Genomic DNA, 19,528 nt, shown 5'->3' with positions numbered 1-19,528 from the left:
GTACCTAAGAAAGGTTTTGTTTTGTGTGCAGTCCATAGTAAACAAGGACATGCCGATCACAGGGTGTTTAGACAGAGTGAGGCACACAGGTTACACTGCACAGGAGGTGCACAAAAGCAAGATCAACATTAGATTTGAAGTTTGAGAAGTCTACTCGTCAGTCTTATAACAGCGGGGCAGATGTTCTTGAATGTGTTTAAGCTTCTGTATCTTCTGCCTGACAGGAGAAGTTGGAAGAGAGTATTACCAAGGTGGGAGCGGTCTTTGATGATGTTTTCTGTGGCAAAGAGAAGTGTAGGTGGAGTCCATGGATGGGAGGTTGGCTTCCATCATGGTCTCGGCTGTGTGCACAACTGTCTGTAGTTCCTTACGGTCCTGGGCAGAGCAGTTGCCACACCAAGCTGTGATGCACCGAGATGGAATACTTCCGATGGTGCATCTTAAATGTTGGAGAGGGTCCTTAAGGAAATGCTGAATTTCCTTTGCCTCCTGAGGGAGAAGAGGCATTATTGGGCTGTCTTGATGTGTTTGCGAGAGGGTGTGAGCCAGTGTGTGAAGGAGTGAACAATGACTTCAGTTGCTGGCATGTGACGAAAATGGCCTTTCGTTGGGGATGAGCCAGACCACCGAGGCTGATCTTTGAGAAGTATGGCTATGATGTTGGTACGCAGCTCCAAATCCTCTTGGGCCTCATCCCAAGGGCACTGAGACCTCCTGAAAGTGAACGAGGATGACGTCTCAGACCACAAGACAGAAACCCACGTCCAATTCAGCAAAGTCAGGCCTGTGGGCAATAAAAGTTTCTCCTGGCCACTGAACAAAGAACACTGCTTATGAACACATGGGTGTTTGTGTTTTATTTAGATTGTGTTGCCAGTTCTGATGTATATCGCTATTGAATTGTATGATCTGTTTTGCTGTTTCTCTGCCATTTGAATGCCAAATACTATATTTGTCCGACTGTTTTAACTGTATTCAGTCCAGTGGAGTCTCGTATTGATTTTTAATTTTTTTCCTTTAACTTATTTGTACCTAGGTACCTTTGTACCTAAGATTGTGACTTTGTACACCTTTCACTGTATCCCTGTCCTAGAGTACACGCCAGAATAAAACCTAATTCTACTTCTACTAATCAACCTGTTCAGAGATGTTATTACACACCTCTGGAGGAGGTGAAACTTGAAGCCGGGCCTCCTGGTCTAAGGTACGGACACTACCACTGTGCCACAAGAGGGCCCTAGAAAGTCTTTTGTAAATTTTTTAAAAAATAACCTTTTTTTTACATCAACCTGTTCAGAAATGTTATTATCTAAGCTGGAGCAGGTGAGACTTGTACCTGGGGGGCTCCTAGTCCAGAGGTAGGGACATTACCACTAGCCACAGGAGGGCTCCAGTACTCCTGTAACTTCTTTCAAACCTATTTTTCTAAACAACCTGTTCAGAGATGTTATTACACACCTCAGGAGGAGGTGAGACTTGAAGCAGGTCCTCCCGGTCCAGGGGATGGATGCTATCACTATGCCACAGGAGAACCTCAGAAAGTCTCCTTGTAAAATACAACCGTTTTTTATAATTAACCCTGTTCAGAAATGTTATCCCACACCTTTGGGGTAGGTAAGACTTGAAGCTGATGGCCTCCCAGTCCACGGGTAGGGGCACTATTACTGTACCAAAGGAGGGCCCCTCAGTGTTGGTTTTGATGAACATTGGGAGACTGATTAGTCAATGCTTTGTTCTTGGGATGTGGCCAGAGCTGGCAACTCCATCTTTTGCCAGTGAATGTTTTCCAGCTGGAAGTTGCACTTGGGCCACTGCAGAGATTACTCGAAGCCCAGTTTCTGAAGTCATATCTATGCCTGATTCCCTTCATTGAGTCATAGAGATGTATGCAGTCCAACTCGTCCATACCGACCAGATATCCTCAATTATTCTAGTCCCATTTGCCGGTACTTGGCCTATATCCCTCGAAACCCTTCCTATCCAGGTACCCATCCAAATGCCTTTTGAATACTGTAATTGTACCAGACACCACCGCTTCCTCTGGCAGCTCATTTCATACATGCGCCACCCTCTGCATGAAAATTTCCCCCCTTAGGTCCCTTTTAAATCTTTCCCCATTCATCTTATGTCCCCTAGTTTTGGACTCCCCCACCCCAGGGAAAATACTTTGCCTATTTACCCTATCCATGCCCCTCATGATTTTACAAACCTCTATAAGGTCACCCCTCAGCTTCCGAAACTCCAGGGAAAACAGCCACAGCCTGTAAAGCCTCTCTCTATTGTTCAAACTCTCCAACTCCAGCAACATCCTTGTAAATCTTTTCTGCGCCCTTTCAAGTTTAACAGCATCCTTCCTATAGCAGGGAGACCAGAATTGAACGCAGTGTTTGCTGAAGAAGGTGATGAACCAATTTGAACTGCTATAATAACACAAGAGCTTTTGTAGAAGTGCACAGCACAGAAGTAGGCCATTTGGCCCATCATGCCTGGTTCTTTGAAAGAGTTGTCCAACCAGTCCCTAAATTCCTGTTCTCTCCCTGCAATTTTTTTTTTATTTCCCAAAATAATTATCCAAATACTTTGTCGCAAGTTACAACTCTGTTCCCATCTCAGGAAGTGCATTCCAGATCGTTGCAACTTTTCAATTATAAAACAATCCCCACTCTGGATCGTCTGCTGATTCTTTTATTCTGTTCCTCGTGGTTACAAACCCTCCTGCTAGTGCCGACCGTTTCTCGATATTTACTCTACGAAAGTAGTTCGGAACATCGCTTTTTTTAAAAAAATTCTGTCTTGAAAAGTGAGTGGCAACAATTTTGACACAAAGCCCCAATTAGAACATATAGAACATAGAACGTTACAGCGCAGCACAGGCTCTTGATGTTGCACCGACCTGCAAAATTAACCTGATGCCCACCTAACCTACACCGTTCCATTATTATCCATATGTATGTCCAATGCCCGTTTAAATGTCCTAGATGTCGACGAGTCTGCTACTGTTGCAGGCAGGCCATTCTGCGCCCCTACTACTTTGCCCTTGAGAAGGTGGTGGTTGTTATACACCAGAGGGTAAATGCTTTTGAACTGAGTCCAAGTCCACACTGTTAGTGAGAGTATTATTTCAGTTAGTCGTAGTCTATCAAGAAAGCCATGGATCCTCGGCATGTTTTTGACCAGTTTACTAACTTCCCTGCATCACCGTGGGCGGCACAGTGGCACAGTGGTTAGCACTGCTGCCTCACAGCGCCTGAGACCCGGGTTCAATTCCCGCCTCAGGCGACTGACTGTGTGGAGTTTGCACGTTCTCCCTGTGTCTGCGTGGGTTTCCTCCGGGTGCTCCGGTTTCCTCCCACAGTCCAAAGATGTGCAGGGTCAGGTGAATTGGCCGTGCTAAATTGCCCGTAGTGTTAGGTAAGGGGTATGGGTGGGTTGCGCTTCGGCGGGTCGGTGTGGACTTGTTGGGCCGAAGGGCCTGCTTCCACACTGTAATGTAATCTAATCTAATCTCACCCCAGTTTTTAGATCAGAGTGGTGCCAGAAAAGCATAGCAGGTCAGGCAATATCTGAGGAGCAGGAAAATCGATGCTTCGGACAAAAGCCCTTCATCAGGAATAGCCACAGTGCTAACTGAATAACTGATTTGTAAGATCCTGGTCACTGTTATGTATTCTGTTTGTCTTTTGGCTTCTTGATGTTACATAGTTTTGTGTTAGGCACGGAAATGTTAGAGTTCTTTCTCTTTAATCTAACTTGCCATGCTGCCTCTGGTTGGCCCCAGTGCAGCTGTGAATGCGGCCCATTGCAATACTTATTCTGGAACGGATTCTATGTCTAATTAGTTGCTAGCTCTTTATAGAAACCACAGTCTTACTTACTTCTGTTTGGGAAAGAATATGTGCTGAATTTCCTCCTTGTTGTACACAGCTATCATAGATGTGTTTTGCATTTTGAAAGCTGCACATCCTCTTTTAAAAAATGGAGTCGTATTGGTAAAGTGGTAGTGTTTCTATCTCTGGGCCAGTGTTCAAGTCTCACTTGCTGTAGAGGAGGTTATATTGGTAAAGTGGTAGTGTTTCTATCTCTGGGCCAGTGTTCAAGTCTCACCTGCTATAGAGGTGTATCATTTCATGTTCAAACAAGTTGATTAAAATAAAGATTTAACAATCACGCACCAGGAGATATTATAAGTTTATGTAAATGTAGAAATAGCAATTGGGACCTTCAAACATCCAACAGTCTCCAATTGGTCTATCCTTGTGCCACGCCTATGGACACACCCATTTTGCATTAACTGATTGACTGTTCCTTAATTGACAATCTTGTTACCCGTCTCAAATCGGTTTGAGAATGAACGAAAGCATTGTTGCTTTCCAAATACCCTCTGTTATTTGTTCCCGGTGTATTTATAGAATCCACACAGTGTGGAAGCAGGACATTCAGCCCATCGGGTCCACACTGACCATCCCACCCTATCCCTGTAACCCTGCATTTCCCATGGCTAACCCACCCAGCCTGCACATCCCTGGACACTATGGGCATTTTCCATGGCCAATCCACCTGACCTGCATGTCTTTGGACTGTGGGAGGAAACCAGAGCACCCGGAGGAAACCTACACAGACACGGGGAGAATGTGCAAATTCTTCACAGACAGTTGCTTGAGACTGGAGTTGAACCAAGTCTCTGGCACTGTGAGGCAGCAGTGCTAACCACTGAGCCACTGTGCCACCCTAGCACCCTACTTTATTGTTATTTGTAGCCATGCTTAGGATACTAATGTTTAATTGTTGGAGAATATTGGACCGTCCAGAAGGAATTGGCATTCTGACATCAATGTTCCCTGGGCATTTGTTCCTGGGGAGAAGCGCAGGTTTGTGGCTCTTGGGCTATTCTGTCTGAACGTCCAGTTTCCTTTTTATGGTGTGTAATCAAGTGTGCGTGACTCTCTCATTGAAGGAATGAGTCATGGCATCATGTTGATTTATTGCCCTTATTGCACCTTGCTTGAACAAGTCAGCTGTCTATTGCTGTTTTCTTAGTAGCTGCCGACTCCTGAACTCTTAATTGACCAAGTGTACTTACTGTAACAAACTGACATTCCCAGAACGGTTTTTTGAGGGCGGTTAACATCTTTTTTTCCCCCTCTCATGTTCTTGCTGGGCTACACCAACAACAAACTTGCATTCATATAACGCCTTTCATAGTCAACTGGCATCCTAAAGTGCACGTGGCTTCTGCAACAATGGTGTCTTCCATAACTCTTATCAAAAGGAGTGGAAAATTGGAGCAGGAGTAGACTATTTGGCCCTTTGAGCGTGCTACAACATTCAATATGGCTGATCCTCCAATTAACACCCTAAGAACTATATCTAACTCCACGTTGAAAACATTCAATGATTTGGCCTCAACCCTTTCTGTGGCAGAGAATTCCATAGGCTCCCCACTCTCTGGGTGAAGACATTTCTCCTCATCTCAGTCCTAAATAGTTTAGCCCGTGTCCTTAAACGGTGAACCCTGAAAGCAGATTCCCCCCACCATCTAGAACATCCTTCCTCTGTTTAACCTACCTCGTCCTGTTAGAATTTTATAGGTTTCTATTCTTCTCATATTTCGTAGCTCCAGTGAACATAGTCCTAACTGATCCAATCTTTCTTCACATGTCAGTCCTACCATCACGGGAATCATTCTGGTAAACCTTTGGGGCTATTTTCCCTGGAACATCGGAGGTTGAGGGTTGACCTTATAGAAGTTTATAAAATCGTGAGGGTCATGGATAGGCCAATTGGCAAGGTCTTTTTACCCTCTAACTTGGGTAGTCCAAAATTAGAGGGGCATAGGTTTAAAGTGAGAGGGGCAAGATTTAAAAGGGACCTAAGGGGGACAATGTTTTCACGCAGAGGGTGGTGCATGTATGGAATGAGTTTTTTTCCCCAGGAACAAATGCCAAGGAAACATTAATGTTGAGTTGTCAATCCCAGGATTTCTTTTGCTATATTCTGTTTGTAAATCAGACATCACTTTGCACAGAACAGAGTCTCAGAGGAAGTGGTGGAGGCCTGTACAATTACAACATTTAAAAGATTTCTGGATGGGTATATGAATAGGAAGGGATTAGAGGGAAATGGGCCAAATGCTGGCAAATGGGACTAGATTAGGTTAGCATATCTGGTTGGCATGGATGAGTTGGACCAAAGGGTCAATGCTGCATATCTCTGTGAATCTATGACACTCCCTCCAAAATCAGAATGTCCTTCTTCAGATAAGGAGACCACAACTGCATGCAATACTCCAGGTGTGGCCTCACTAAGATGCTGTACAATTGTAGCAAGACATTCCCTGCTTCTTAATCTTCAAGCCACCTAACGCTCACCCTGCCAGTCCTGACCTGGACTTACACACCCAACAGGCAACCTACATTTGTATAGCGCCCTGAAGGTCATAAAGATGTCCACAGGGGCTTCGAAGGGAGTGTTATCAGACAAAGACTGGCAATCTTTACAAGGGAATTTGGTCAGATGTGCAAAATCTCAGTCAAGCATGTAGTTTTGAAAGCTGAGTTTCTTTGCTCAGAGGGTTGTTTGTCTTTGGAATTCTTTTCCATGGAGTATACTGGAGGCTAGTGCATTGGATATACTTAGGGCTGAACTAGTTGGATGTTTGATAAACAAGGGGTATGGTGCCTCTGGGGAGGGGGTTAGCACAGTCACATCAATCCCGATCTTAATCGAATGATGGAGCAGGCTTGATGGGCTGAATGGCCCAATCTTACTCCTATCTAAAGGGGGAGAGAGAGAGAGAGGAGAGTCAAAGTCTAAGGACAGCAGCCTCAACCTTCAGTGCCAAGCAACTGAAACCAGGAGCAGCATTGGTGGAGCATTGGGTAAGTATGAGAGGCTAGAGTTCGGGGAGGGCAGATATCTTGGACGATTCAAGGGCTGATGGAAGTGTGAGCAGAGGGTGGACATGGATGATGAGAATTCTAAAATTGTGTTGCGGTTGGGAAACGTTGGTTTAGGCAGCTAGATAGCTGGTGCAAATTTGGATACAGGTACTGGAGTTTTCGATCGGCTGTCGTTCAGATGCTATGTCCATTCTGTGACTCAGAAGCATACTGTGCTCCCAGATGACAACAGATACAGCTGAGGTTTGTCCATTTGTAGCAAGAAAGAATAACTAAGAGTGAAGGAAGGCCACAACCAGGTCGAAACACCTTGGGACTTCACATAATGAAGACTAACACTCTAAAGGCATTGCTCGTGGGCTCAGGATTTCGCAACATACTTTCCAGAAATTCTTTTGCTCTCTTCTGTATGTAAATCAGACACTACTTTATGCACAGCATGTCCCACAGACAGCCATGAACAAATGAGCAGGAAGATCTTCTTGCTGCTGTTGGTTGGGGGATGGTTGAGGATGAACATTATTTAGGATGCCAGGAAGGGCTCCCCTGATCTCCCTCCCAAACAAGACTTTCCATATTGACCCCTGAGTTATGCTGGATGCCGAGTGAATGTGCCATCTGAAAGCTGACACCTCCAGCACTAAGACACTCCCTTAGTGTTGGCGTCCTACCTCTGATCTCTGAACTCCCGGCCTCTGCTCAGGCCTGACCAAGTGTCCCCTCAGCCTGGCGTAGCGGCCTGGCATGGAGGCCTGGTGGTCAAACGTGGCGGTCTCTCGGGCTGATGTGGACTCCTCTCGGCCCAGCCTGGTGACCTCCCAATGGCCCATCATGGCAGTCTCTCAGCCAGTGTGGCCTTAACATGGCCTTCCGGTCTTGAGATGATTCCAGGGCCTGGTCAACCCTGAGGTGAAACCTAGAGTAATCTAGAGTCAAGGCCTGGTGTGGAGAGATGGCTAGGGCCTTGACTTGAGACTGCTCCAGGCTTCACATCAGGGTTTACGAAGTAGGAAGTCCATTGCACTGAACATTTCTTTTTCTATCTCCATTTTTTAATTTATTCCTGAAATCTGCAATGCTGGACTTTCTACTTCTCCATTTTGCTAAGAACTGTGACTGAAGAAACTGTACGTGGGACCTTTGTACCTGAGATGGCGCCATAAGTGACGACTTGCACACTTTTCTCTGGACTCATTTGAGCACGTGTGATGTTAAATCAAATTCTAATTTCAGCCTGGGATTTGTATTTCAATCACTGAAGTTGAACTTTAAACCACAATTTTCTGACTGAGATGTGGAAGTGACACATGTGAGCCACAGTTGAATCTGGTGCTGGACAGTGTTTGAGGTTTTCTAAGATTGCAAAGGGATCTCGATCAAATGGATCAATGGGCTGAAAAATAGCAGATGGAGTTTAACTTGGATAAATGCGAGGTATTGCACTTTGATACAACAAACAGGGGACAGGACTTGTACAATTAATGGTAGGGCCCTGGGTAGTGTTGAGGAACAGAGGGACCTAAAGGTTTGGGTACATAATTATTTGAAGTTTGCATCACATCTAGACAGGATGGTTAAAAAAGTGTTTAGCATACTTGCCTTCATTGATCAGTTCTTTGAGTACAGGAGTTGGGACCTTGTTGAGGTTGTACAGGATGTTAGTGAGGTCTCTTCTGGAGCACTGTGTCCAGATCTGGTCACCCTGTTGTAGGAAGGATATTGTTAAGCTAGAGAGGGGTTAGAAAAGATTTACCAGAATGTTGCCGGGCATGGAAGGTTTGAGCTATGAAGAAAGTCTGGATAGGCTAGGACTTCTTTTGCTAGAGAATAGGAGGGTGAGAGGTGACCTTATCGGAGTTTATAAAATCATGAGGGGCATAGATTGGGTGGGTGGTGGCTGTCTTTTCCCTAGGATTTCAAGAGTAGAGGGCACATTTTTAAGGTGAGAGGAGAGAGATTTAAAAAAGATTTGAGCTGCAATCTTTTACATAGAGGGTGGTCCGTGTGTGGAATGAACTTACTGAGTAGGTGGTGGATGCGGGCACAATTACAACATTTAAAAGACACTTGGATAAGTGTATGAATAGGAAAGGTTTGGAGGGATAAGGGCCAAGCTCAGGCAGGTGGATCTATTTAATTTGGGATTAGGTTCAGCATGGGCTGGTCGGACTGAATGGTCTGTTTCCATGCTGTATGACTCTAGGACTATGACTCTATGGAGGAGGTGTATCTTTTACAGTCCCTTCTCAAAGCACAACTGTGTAATGCACTTCAGTTACAAACACTTTCACACAATTAAAAAATACAGAGGATGAGATGTGGAACTAAGATGAGGATAATTTATTTTTGCTCAGAAGGTGGTGAATTTTTTGTTTTGGAATTTTATGTCACGGGGGATGCAGAGGCTCAGTCTTTGAGCAAGTTTAAGGTAGAGATTGATAGATTTCTGATTCTTGGTGTTCGACAGGCTTACAGGGTAAAAGACATTGAAGTGGATAATCAGCCACAATTACTTTAAATGGTAGATTAAACTTGATGGGCTGAAGGGCTTATTCCTCTTCCTAAATTATTACATGCCTCTGGGTCAGGTGGGGCTTGAACCCAGGCCTACAGGAAGGGATACTACCCACTGCACCACGATGTTGATTATTTCAGGTTTTCTCTAGAACTGAGGCAGGGCTAGATTTTGTTCCAGAGGCCATCATTTGGCAAAGTTTTACCACACTGCTTTTTCTAAACAACCTCTTCAAAGATGTTATTACACATCACTGGAACAGGAGGGATTTGAACCCAGGGCACTCGGTCCTGGGGTAGAAACTCTTTCGCTACGCCACAGGAGGGCCTCTGCTTGATGTTTTTTCCCCGTTTTTTCTTCTTCTTCTGACATGGGTCGGCCATGTTTTTTTTTTAATTAACCCATTTTTCCAAACAATCTGTACAAGCATGTCATCACACACCTCTGGATAAAGTGGGACTTGAATCCGGGTCTTCTCAATTGATTTTTAGAGTTAAATAAAACAGTGGCCCTCACCTGAGGGGTGGCACGACTCTTTAAACGATGGATATTGCCCGCTATTTTGCAGCCATGGCTGGGAAAAGGTTCAACGTTCTGCTTGTATCCACATTGGTCATTTTTATCAAACCCCCCCTTTTCGAAAGATCTTTATCTTATTGTCTTCTCAACCCTCTTTTCCAGTGTTGGTCACTGCAGCTAATGATTACTTCACTGCTGTCGAGAAATTTGGCGCACAGGCCTTACAGACTTCCACATCACAGACACTGGGTAAGTATCAAAATCCTCGGAGAATTTGGGCTTTTCCCTGGTCTCCCCTGAGCTAGGCTGACCACTGCTCTTGCGGCGGGGAAACAGGGAAGCTCTCGTCTCCGGGAAAGATTGGTGGTGTTTGGTTTGTTCAGTATTCGTCCGAGTCTAGAACCATCAAGTTGCATGTTTCATTTGTTAACCAGACCAGACCGCCTCGAAAATATTTTAGCAAGGTAGCTTACACCCTAACTTTTTCCCATTTTAAAGGTAGATGTGCTGTGCTGTGTTCCAGATGCAATTCGATTGGCCACACTATTCAATGTTAATCTCACCCCACCACCAAAAAGATATTTGCTTCCCCACCCCTGTCCACTTTCCGCAGGGGCTGTTCATTTCACGACTCCCTCGTCAGCTCTGCACCCACCCACCAAGTTCTCCACCACACCCAGTACCTTTCCCTGCAACTGCAGGGGGTATAACACCTGACCCCACACCTCCCCTCTCACCTCCAACCCAAAGCCCTAAACAATCCTTCCAGGTCAGACAGGGGTTCACCTGCCCGACACCCAACCTTGCTGCTGATGTGGTCTCCTGTATATCATGGAGACCAAAAGCAATTCCGGGACAGATTCGCGGATCACGCATCAATGTCTCTTCTTGGCCTCCTCTACTGTGAGGTCAAACAGAAACTGGAGGAACAACACCTAATATTTCGCCTTTCATCAGCTTCAAAATCCCTCCTCCCCCAACCTTATCCCATGTCCAGCCCTCCCCCTCCTCCTCACCTCGCTGAACTGCCCTAATCTCTCCGACTTCCTATTCGCCTATTTCTCCACGCTTCCCACTGACCAATTGCAACAATCCCCGACCTGCGTCTACCTATCACCATCCCAACTACCCTTCCCCCAGCCCCTCTATTTACTTCTGGGCTCCCTCCCCTTCCCCAGTCCTGACAAACGGTTTCAGTTGACTCTCCTGCTGTCTGACCTACTGTGCTTTTCCAGCTTTATATCTACCAAAAATTTACTCAAACACTATCGTTAAAATACAACCAAAGATAGAGGAATTTGAAATAACTTAATACTGTTGGAAATCATAACACAATAATAGATACAGTAACTATTACTAATTAACCATTCTAGTATGGTAATATTCCATAAGCACACCCCTCAGAAAAGCAGATTTTGTCTCACATGCAATCCTGCTGGGGGTTCTGTCTTAGGGGAAGAGAACCCCCAGATTTTGGCTGTCATCAGGAGTTGGAAATATAGCTTCCACTTCTTCAGGCCCTAACCCTAACCCTAACCCTAACCACAAAAGCAACTACCGAAAGCTAAACCTAAACAAAAGAGTAGAAATCCTGGCCTGTGAGAGCTGGCCACACCCAGCCAGGCTGCTTCTATTGTTCCAACTTCACAAAAGAAAACACTCCAAGGCCTCACAAGCTGTTTTTTGCCTCTCCAAGTAGATAGCTCTGCACTTCTGTCTTAAAACCTCTCTTAAAAAAAAACCTGGACAAAATAACCTCTCAAAGTCACAGCATCATCACACATTGTCAGTGAATCTTGGACCAGAGTCAAAACGTGTAGTGCTGGAAAAGCACAGCCAGTCAGGCAGTGTCTGAGGAGCAGGAGAGTCGACGTTTTGAACATAAGCTTTTCATTGGGAATGTGTTCATCAGGAATCACACATTCCCTAAGAACTATATCTATCTCCTTCTTAAAATATTTAACATTTTGGCATCAAACACTTTCTGTGGGAGACAATTCCACAGGCTCCCCACTCTCCAGGTGAAGTCATTTCTTTCTCATCTCTGACTGTGTTTTAAATCATGTCATTCACTTTTCTGTCTGATCACTACATCGTTACAGCACAGAATGAGGCTATTCAGCCCTTCGGGGCTGTAACAGTTTGATGACCCCAATCCCCTTTTTTTTTCCCCATATTTCCACATCATTCCTATCTAAACAAAGTGACTGTGACAGGCTGAGAGGGTCTACACCTTGACTAACGTTACTTAACACCTGCCATTAAAGTTTCCTTTGGAACATATCCACGTTTGTTGGCCACGGTCACTAACTTGAGTCACAATGCAGCCCCAAAGGGGGAGCCATAGTCAGATGGAACGGTGGTCAGTGGGTACTCAGCAATTCCTCAGGCCATTCCTAATGAAGGGCTTTTGCCTGAAACATCGATTTTTCCTGCTCCTCGGATGCTGCCTGATCTGCTGTGCTTTTCCAGCACCACTGTAACCTAGACTCTGATCTCCAGCATCTGCAGTCCTCACTTTCGCCTAACTCCTCAGGCCAACCAACCTACAAGAGGCTGTGTGTAAAATTCCCCTTACTGTGCGAGATGGAAACCCCAGAAACATCAGACTGAACACTGTAGCTCGACTATTTACGAGAGAAAACTTTGCCAAATGCTTTGACTTGGACCTTTGTTTCCACACTACAATAATCACATGTTGCTAGGTAACGATATCATGTTATCTGGCCTGAGGGTACAAGGATAGGATGGGAGAAAGAATCAGAGACTCATAAAATGTGTTCATTGTGATAGTTCCTTATCTCCCACAGGGGACATAAAGTATAAAACAACAGTTTCCTTACTCTTTGCTTTCTGTGGATCATACGCATGAGGTGTAATAAGCTGCAGGCTTCAGTCTTCTCATAGCATAAGGTGAAACCAGAAGCAGTAGTAGGCCTTTGGCCCTTCCAGCTCGTCCCGCTATTCAATATGATTTATTTATTATTCGATATTATATTATGGGATAAAGGCAGCGCTGGCCAGGTCAGCATTTATCACCCAGAGGGCAGTTAAGAGTCAACCACATAACAGTGGTTAGCACTGTTGCCTCACAGCGCCAGAGACCCGGGTTCAATTCCCGCCTCAGGCGACTGACTGTGTGGAGTTTGCACGTTCTCCCCGTGTCTGCGTGGGTTTCCTCCGGTTGCTCCGGTTTCCTCCCACAATCCAAAAAAAATGTGCAGGTTAGGCAAATTGGCCATGCTAAATTGCCCATAGTGTTAGGAGAAGGGTAAATGTAGGGGAATGGGTCTGGGTGGGTTACGCTTCGGCGGGTCGGTGTGGACTTGTTGGGCTGAAGGGCCTGTTTCCACACTGTAAGTAATCTAATCACATTGCTGTGGGTCTGGAGTCACATGTAGGCCAGATAAGGATGGCTGATTCCTTCCCTAAAGGGTATTAGTGTCAGGATTTTCCCAACATCAATTCATGGTCACCATTAGGACTTTAATTGAATTCAAATTCCATCGTCTAACATAGCAGGATTTGAACCCAGGTCCCCAGAACATTATCCTGAGTCTCTGGATTAACAGTTCAGTGATAATACCACTAGGTCATCGCCTGCCCACAAGGCTGATACTTTAACTCAGCGACATTATCCCAATTTCCTTCCATATCCTTTGATGCCATTAAAACTGGATTGGTTTCCTTCTTGATACAACCAGTGACCCACCCTCTGGGGTCGAGAATTCCTCGAGTTGAGCAAACTCTGAGTGATGAAATATTTCCTTGTCTCAGTCCAAGTGTGGGGCGCCTGGTTTTTCACAGTTCAGTGACAATGAGCTGAATCCTAGTGGAAATGCGTCTTTGGTGCTTGAGAGGGGGTTCATTATTCAACTCTTTGCAGCCTCCCCAGCCCTGCACATCATGCATTCCACACCAGCACACCTTACGTAGTTGTGGCGCCTGGTCTGAGAACAGTCACTGTCCAGTACAAAAAATGACTGTTGTTAACAAAGCCACAATGCTTTGTTGTCAAGTGAGCACAGAGTAATTTTCCAATTACTGTTGCCAGACTTAGCTTGTCTTTTGTTTTATAGGATTTGTAAATAAATGAATTTTTTTATTCATTCATGGGATGTGGGCATCATTGGCTATTGCTAGCATTTATTGCACATCCCCAATTGTCCAGAGGGAGATTAAGAGTTGCTGTGGGTGTGGAGTCACATGTAGACCAGACCAGGCAAGGATTGCAGATTTCTTCTCTAAAGGACATGGGTTTTCTAACAACTGGCAATGGGTCCATGGTCATTATTAGAATTGATTCCTTTAGCCCTAAGAACAATATCTATCTTCTTCTTGAAAGCATTCAACGTTCTGGCCTTAACTACTTTATGTGGTGGAGAATTCCACAGGCTCCCTACTCTCTGGGTGAAGATGTTTCTCCTCATCTTGGTCCTAAATGTATCCTTAAACTGCGACCCCTGGTTCTGGATTCCTCAGTAATTTCCCTGAGTCAGTTCTGAAGGAGAGCCACTTGACCCAAAACGTTAACTCTGAGTTCTCTCTACAGATGCTGCCAGACCTGCTGAGCTTTTCCAGCAACTTCTGTTTTTGTTTCTGGTTTACAGCGTCCGCAGTTCATTTGGTTTTTATTGCAGTTGATGGTATTCCCATCTGACTGCTGCCCTTTGACCTTCTGGATGGAAGTGGTCGTGGGTTTGGAAGGTGCTGTCTGAGGATCTTTGATGAACTTCTACAGTGAATCTTATAGGTAGACACTGCTGCTACTCAGCATCGGTGGTAGAGGGAGTGGATGCTTGTGAATGTGGTGCTAATCAAGCGGGCTGTTTTGTCCTGGATGGTGTCAAGCTTCTTGAGTGTTGTTGGAGCTGCACCCATCCAGGTAAGTGGGGAATATTCCATCACACTCCTGACTTGTGCCTTGTAGATAGTGAACAGGCTTTGGGGAGTCAGGAGGTGCGTTACTCGCTGTAGAATTCCAAGCCTCTGGCCTGCTCTTGCATTGTTTATATGGCAAATCCATTCCCTTCAGTTTCTGGTGAATGGGAACTCTGTTCTACACAATACAAGCAGGGTGGGTCCAGAACACTATGGGCCTCAAATAAAAACAGATACAAGTTAAACTGGTAAAAGTTCACTTCTGTCAGATATTAGGAAGAACACAACAAAAACAAACAATAACAATTTGCATTTATATGACCACTTTAACCTGGTAAAACATCCCTAAGTTGCTTCACAGCTGGCTACAAAACACATATAGCAAACAAACATAGGAGCTCAGCGAGCAAGTCAACACCTTCCTGACCAACATATTAGGCTAAGTGAGCAATGCTCTTTGCATGTTGCTTGACTTTAAGGACCGTGGTAATATGAAACCCGACAATCGACATTTGGAAAGGTCTTCACGGTTAGATGGTGGAGGGAAATGTGTTAGGTTCATCGAGTTTACTGCTGCTACCAGAATGGGAGGACCACAACGTGCCAGGACTGTGTGGGCTGCAAGGCTTCCTCCAATTGCTTTTACCTTCTAATGTTTTAATTAATTTCAAAGCAGGTCCTTATTCCTCAGTAATTTGATTTTCTTGTTTATTCTCCTGTCATTGTTAAGGTCAGGTGTTGTTACAGATGACGGATACTCAGAGGCAACTCAGCAACAACCTGGAAGTAATTGTAAGTACTTCCTCTTTGCAGTGAGACTAAATTTTAGGTTACACAGATCCCTCCGTCAACACACACACACATACACACACAAGCACACTCTCTCTCTCTCTCCACCCCAAAGTCAGTACTGCACTCAGGCTGCCAACCTGGTGCTCATGTCTCCTGAGTGGACCTTCTGCCTCTACGCATCCTATTCAATCACTCCATTGAATCTCTTCCCCTTCCAGCCTCCCTGTTCTGAAGGCATGGACTCCACATGCATTAGGCTGTTGGGAATTCTGCAAAGCCATCAGTTATTCTGGGATTGGATTGTTGGCTGGGACTGAGAACCAGTCAGGAGTCCGTGGGATAGAGGGAAAGGATCTAATTAAAAGGAGTAGCTGATCCGCAATCTTTGGATCCACCATTTTTACATTAACTATTGCAACCCTGCCTTTGACCAATCACGTAGGCATCAGATTAAATTGGTGATGTTTCCTAACCATTCATCAAGACTTGTGGGCCCAAACACTAGCTGTTCCACCATGAAAGGAATCACAGACCAGGTGACCTATGGCCGACCAGCCCTCCCAGACAGCGCCCATTTCAATTCCCCCAACCACTCCCTTCCCGACATGACCATCCTAGGCCTCCTCCATTGCCTAAACAAACCACAGCTCCCATTGGAGAAACTCCACCTTATCTTCCGCTTCGGCACCCTACAGCCCAGAGGATTCAACATTGAGTTCTCCAATTTCAAATAACCTCCATCCCTATCCCCTGACTCCCTTCCCAGCCCCTTCCCACTCCCTTCCACTCCTTCTGCAACCAACCGGATTCAGTCCTCCCATTGACCAACCAGGTTGTACCCTCTACCTGTCTTCACCTATCGCCACTTTACCACTGCCGCCACCTCCCCCCACACCCATCCCGCAGTCCTGAAGAAGGGTTACATCTGAAACATCGATTTCTCTATCTACAGGCTTGTTATGTTCTTCCAGCCTCCTGCCTGTCTACTTTGGGTGCATCTAAAGCAGGGTAACTGGATATACACTGAGGGCAACTTCTCTTACCCTGATTCAGGACAACCTAAGCTAAATGGTGGCACCTTTATACCGAACAGTGTCAGCTCAGGCAAAGAACTCTTACAATGGGATAAAGATACTAATGAATATTTTCATAGTGGTTAAATATTGAACAATTTAAATACCTTTCAAATAAAGTTACAACCTCTTGTATTTATTTGTATACTGAAATGTTCATAATTCTGCAATCCTTTTATGATTTTATACTTTATTTTATTGTACAGATTGGCTATAACTGTTGTTAGGATCGAGACTGGAAGGAGCACATTAAACTTTCTCTAGCTCTCGTACTCCACATGTATGAGACTTGGGGTTTTGAAGGACCATGGGAAAATGCAGATGGTGCAGATTCTCTGGAGATACCTGGATTTTTTATTTTTGTGACCAGTGGGAGTGCCACAAAGATTGCAGCCGGGTCCACTACTTTTCATCATTTATTTCATTGATTTGAATGTGAACATTGAAGGTATAGTTAGTAAGTTTGTAGTTGACGCTAAAATTGGAGGTGTTGTGCACAACGAAGAAGGTCACCTCAGAGTTCAACGGGATCTTGATCAGACGGGCCAATGGGCTGAGGAGTGGCAGACAGAGTTTAATTTAGATAAATGCGAGGTGCTGCATTTTGGAAAATCAAATCAGAGCAGGGCTTATGCACTTAATGATAAGGTCCTAGGGAGTGTTGCTGAACAAAGAGATCTTGAAGGTTCATAGTTCCTTGAAAGTGGAGTCACAGGTAGATAAGATAGTGGAGAAGATGTTTGGTATGCTTTCCTTTATTGGTCAGAGTATTAAGTACAGGAGTTGGGAGGTGAAGGGCTTCCTGATAAATGGCTTATGCCTGAAACGTCAATTCTCCTGATCCTTGGATTATGCCTGACCTGCTGTGCTTTTCCAGCACCACACTCTCGACTATAGGAGTTAGGAGGTCATGTTGCAGCTGTACAGGACATTGGTTAGGCCATTGTTGGAATAATGCGTGCAATTTTAGTCTCCATCCAACAAAAGAATGTTGTGAAACTTGAAAGGGCTCAGTAAAGATTTACAAGGATGTTACCAGGGTTGGAGTGTTTGAGCTATAGGGAGAGGCTGAATATCCTGGGGCTGTTTTCCCTGGAGCGTCAGAGGCTGAGGGGTGACCTGATAGATGTTTATAAAATCATGAGGAGCATGGATAGGGTGAATAGACAGTCTTTTTCCCTGGGGTGGTGGAGTCCAGAACCAGAGGGCATAGGTTTACGGTGAGAGGGGAAAGATTTGAAAGGGACTTAAGGGGCAACTTTTTCACAAAGTGTGGTGCGTGTATGGAATGAGCTGCCAGAGGAAGTGGTGGAGGCTGGTACAGTTACAACATTTAAAATGCATCTGGATGGATATGTGAATAGGAAGGGTTTAGAGCGTTATTGGCCAAGTGCTGGCAAATGGGACTAGATTAATTTAGGATATCTGGTCGGCATGGGCGATTTAGACCATAGAGGTGTACGGCACGGTCTGTTTCTGTGCCGTACACCTCTATGATTCTTTGAAGGTCTTCACCAACCTATATGCTGAATTTTCATATCGATATCAATTCTTCATATTGTCATGGCAACTCTGAAATTATCTGTTTATCTATGTGCCTACACCCATCTCTCTATCTGAGTGATCAGCCAATCTGCCCAGACTTAAACAGTGCTAGGGTTCAATTCCAGCCTCAGGTGACTGTCAGTGTGGAGTTTGTGCATTCTCCCTGTGTCTGCGTGGGTTTCCTCCTGGTACTCCGGATCCCTCCCACAATCCAAAGATGAGCAGGTTTGGTGGATTGGCCATGCTAAATTATCCTGCATTGTCCAGTGATGTGCAGGCTAGGTGGATTAGCCATGGGAAATGCAGGGCTAGAGGGATAGGGTGGGGTTCTGTGTCTGGGAGGGATGCTCTTTGGAGGGTTGGTGCAGACTCAGTGGGCTGAATCTGTACTGTAGGGATTCTATGATTCAGTGGGGAAGGAAACCTTACCTGTGGCCTACATGTGCCTCCAGACCCAGAGCAATGTGGCTGACTCTTAACTGTGATTAGGAATTGGCAATAAATGCAGACCCAGCCACATCCCATGATTACATGTTTAAAAGAAAGGCACTCATTATTTACGCTATTCATTCAATTCTGTGAAGTTTTTTAACCAAATGCCATTTTTGAAGGATCATTGAGTCATGCGACATCCTGTATGCAATGCTCCAATACTGTTGACGTTTGAGCTTCACAACTGGCTCAGTGTTCTAACATATAATGTTTACTTTCACAGTTTCGGAGGTTCAATGATGATCTCCTTCGGGAAATGGACCGTAATACACAGTTGGACATGAAGTATATAAGTGTGAGTAACTGTGAGAGACCTCCTGCATTTAAGAGTCTTTCACTGTGGGGACTGTGCCAGCTGTGTAGGAGTGCTGGCTGATCTCACCCCAAACTTCAACTCTTATGGATCAAGGCGAAGACACGGAATACCGTGTTTTGGGGAGTTTTGTCCGGAAAGGAGTCTTTGCTTTTGACTGTCGTACGGTTTTAATGTTAGGATTCAGTTTTCTGAAGCTTAACTCTCAATGGCTAGAGGTCTGGATAAGCCATAGAACCACAGAAAGTTACAGCACAGCAAGAGGCCCTTTGGCCCATCATGTCTGTGTTAGGTGAATGGACAGTCTGCCCATTTTAATTCCAATTTTCAACATTAGGTCCATAGCCCTGCAGGTTGGAGGGCTTCAGATGGTCACCTCAACCACTGAACTGGGTGGTGAACTTCAGACACCTCCAGCCTTGAGGTGAAGATGTTTATCCTCATGTCCCCGTTAATCCTTCCACTGATCACCTTTATCATAGAATCCCTACAGTGTAGA

General features: G+C 45.0%; 1 protein-coding gene across 2 annotated transcripts in view; it reads left to right on the top strand.

Moving 5' to 3' along the window:
• The window catches only part of LOC122541977 (brain-specific angiogenesis inhibitor 1-associated protein 2-like protein 2), a 66,307-nt gene that overhangs the window by 8,828 nt on the left and 37,951 nt on the right, over positions 1–19,528 (top strand). For both annotated transcript variants that reach the window (XM_043679272.1, XM_043679273.1), the window contains exons 3-5: positions 10,096–10,182; positions 15,545–15,606; positions 18,940–19,011. In XM_043679272.1, coding sequence (XP_043535207.1) covers positions 10,096–10,182; positions 15,545–15,606; positions 18,940–19,011 — 221 coding nt within the window. The remainder of the gene's footprint in view (positions 1–10,095; positions 10,183–15,544; positions 15,607–18,939; positions 19,012–19,528) is intronic.

Source organism: Chiloscyllium plagiosum, chromosome 39 (assembly GCF_004010195.1).
Source record: "Chiloscyllium plagiosum isolate BGI_BamShark_2017 chromosome 39, ASM401019v2, whole genome shotgun sequence".
NCBI classification, from domain to species: domain Eukaryota; kingdom Metazoa; phylum Chordata; class Chondrichthyes; order Orectolobiformes; family Hemiscylliidae; genus Chiloscyllium; species Chiloscyllium plagiosum.
This window is presented reverse-complemented; position numbering and strand designations above follow the sequence as displayed.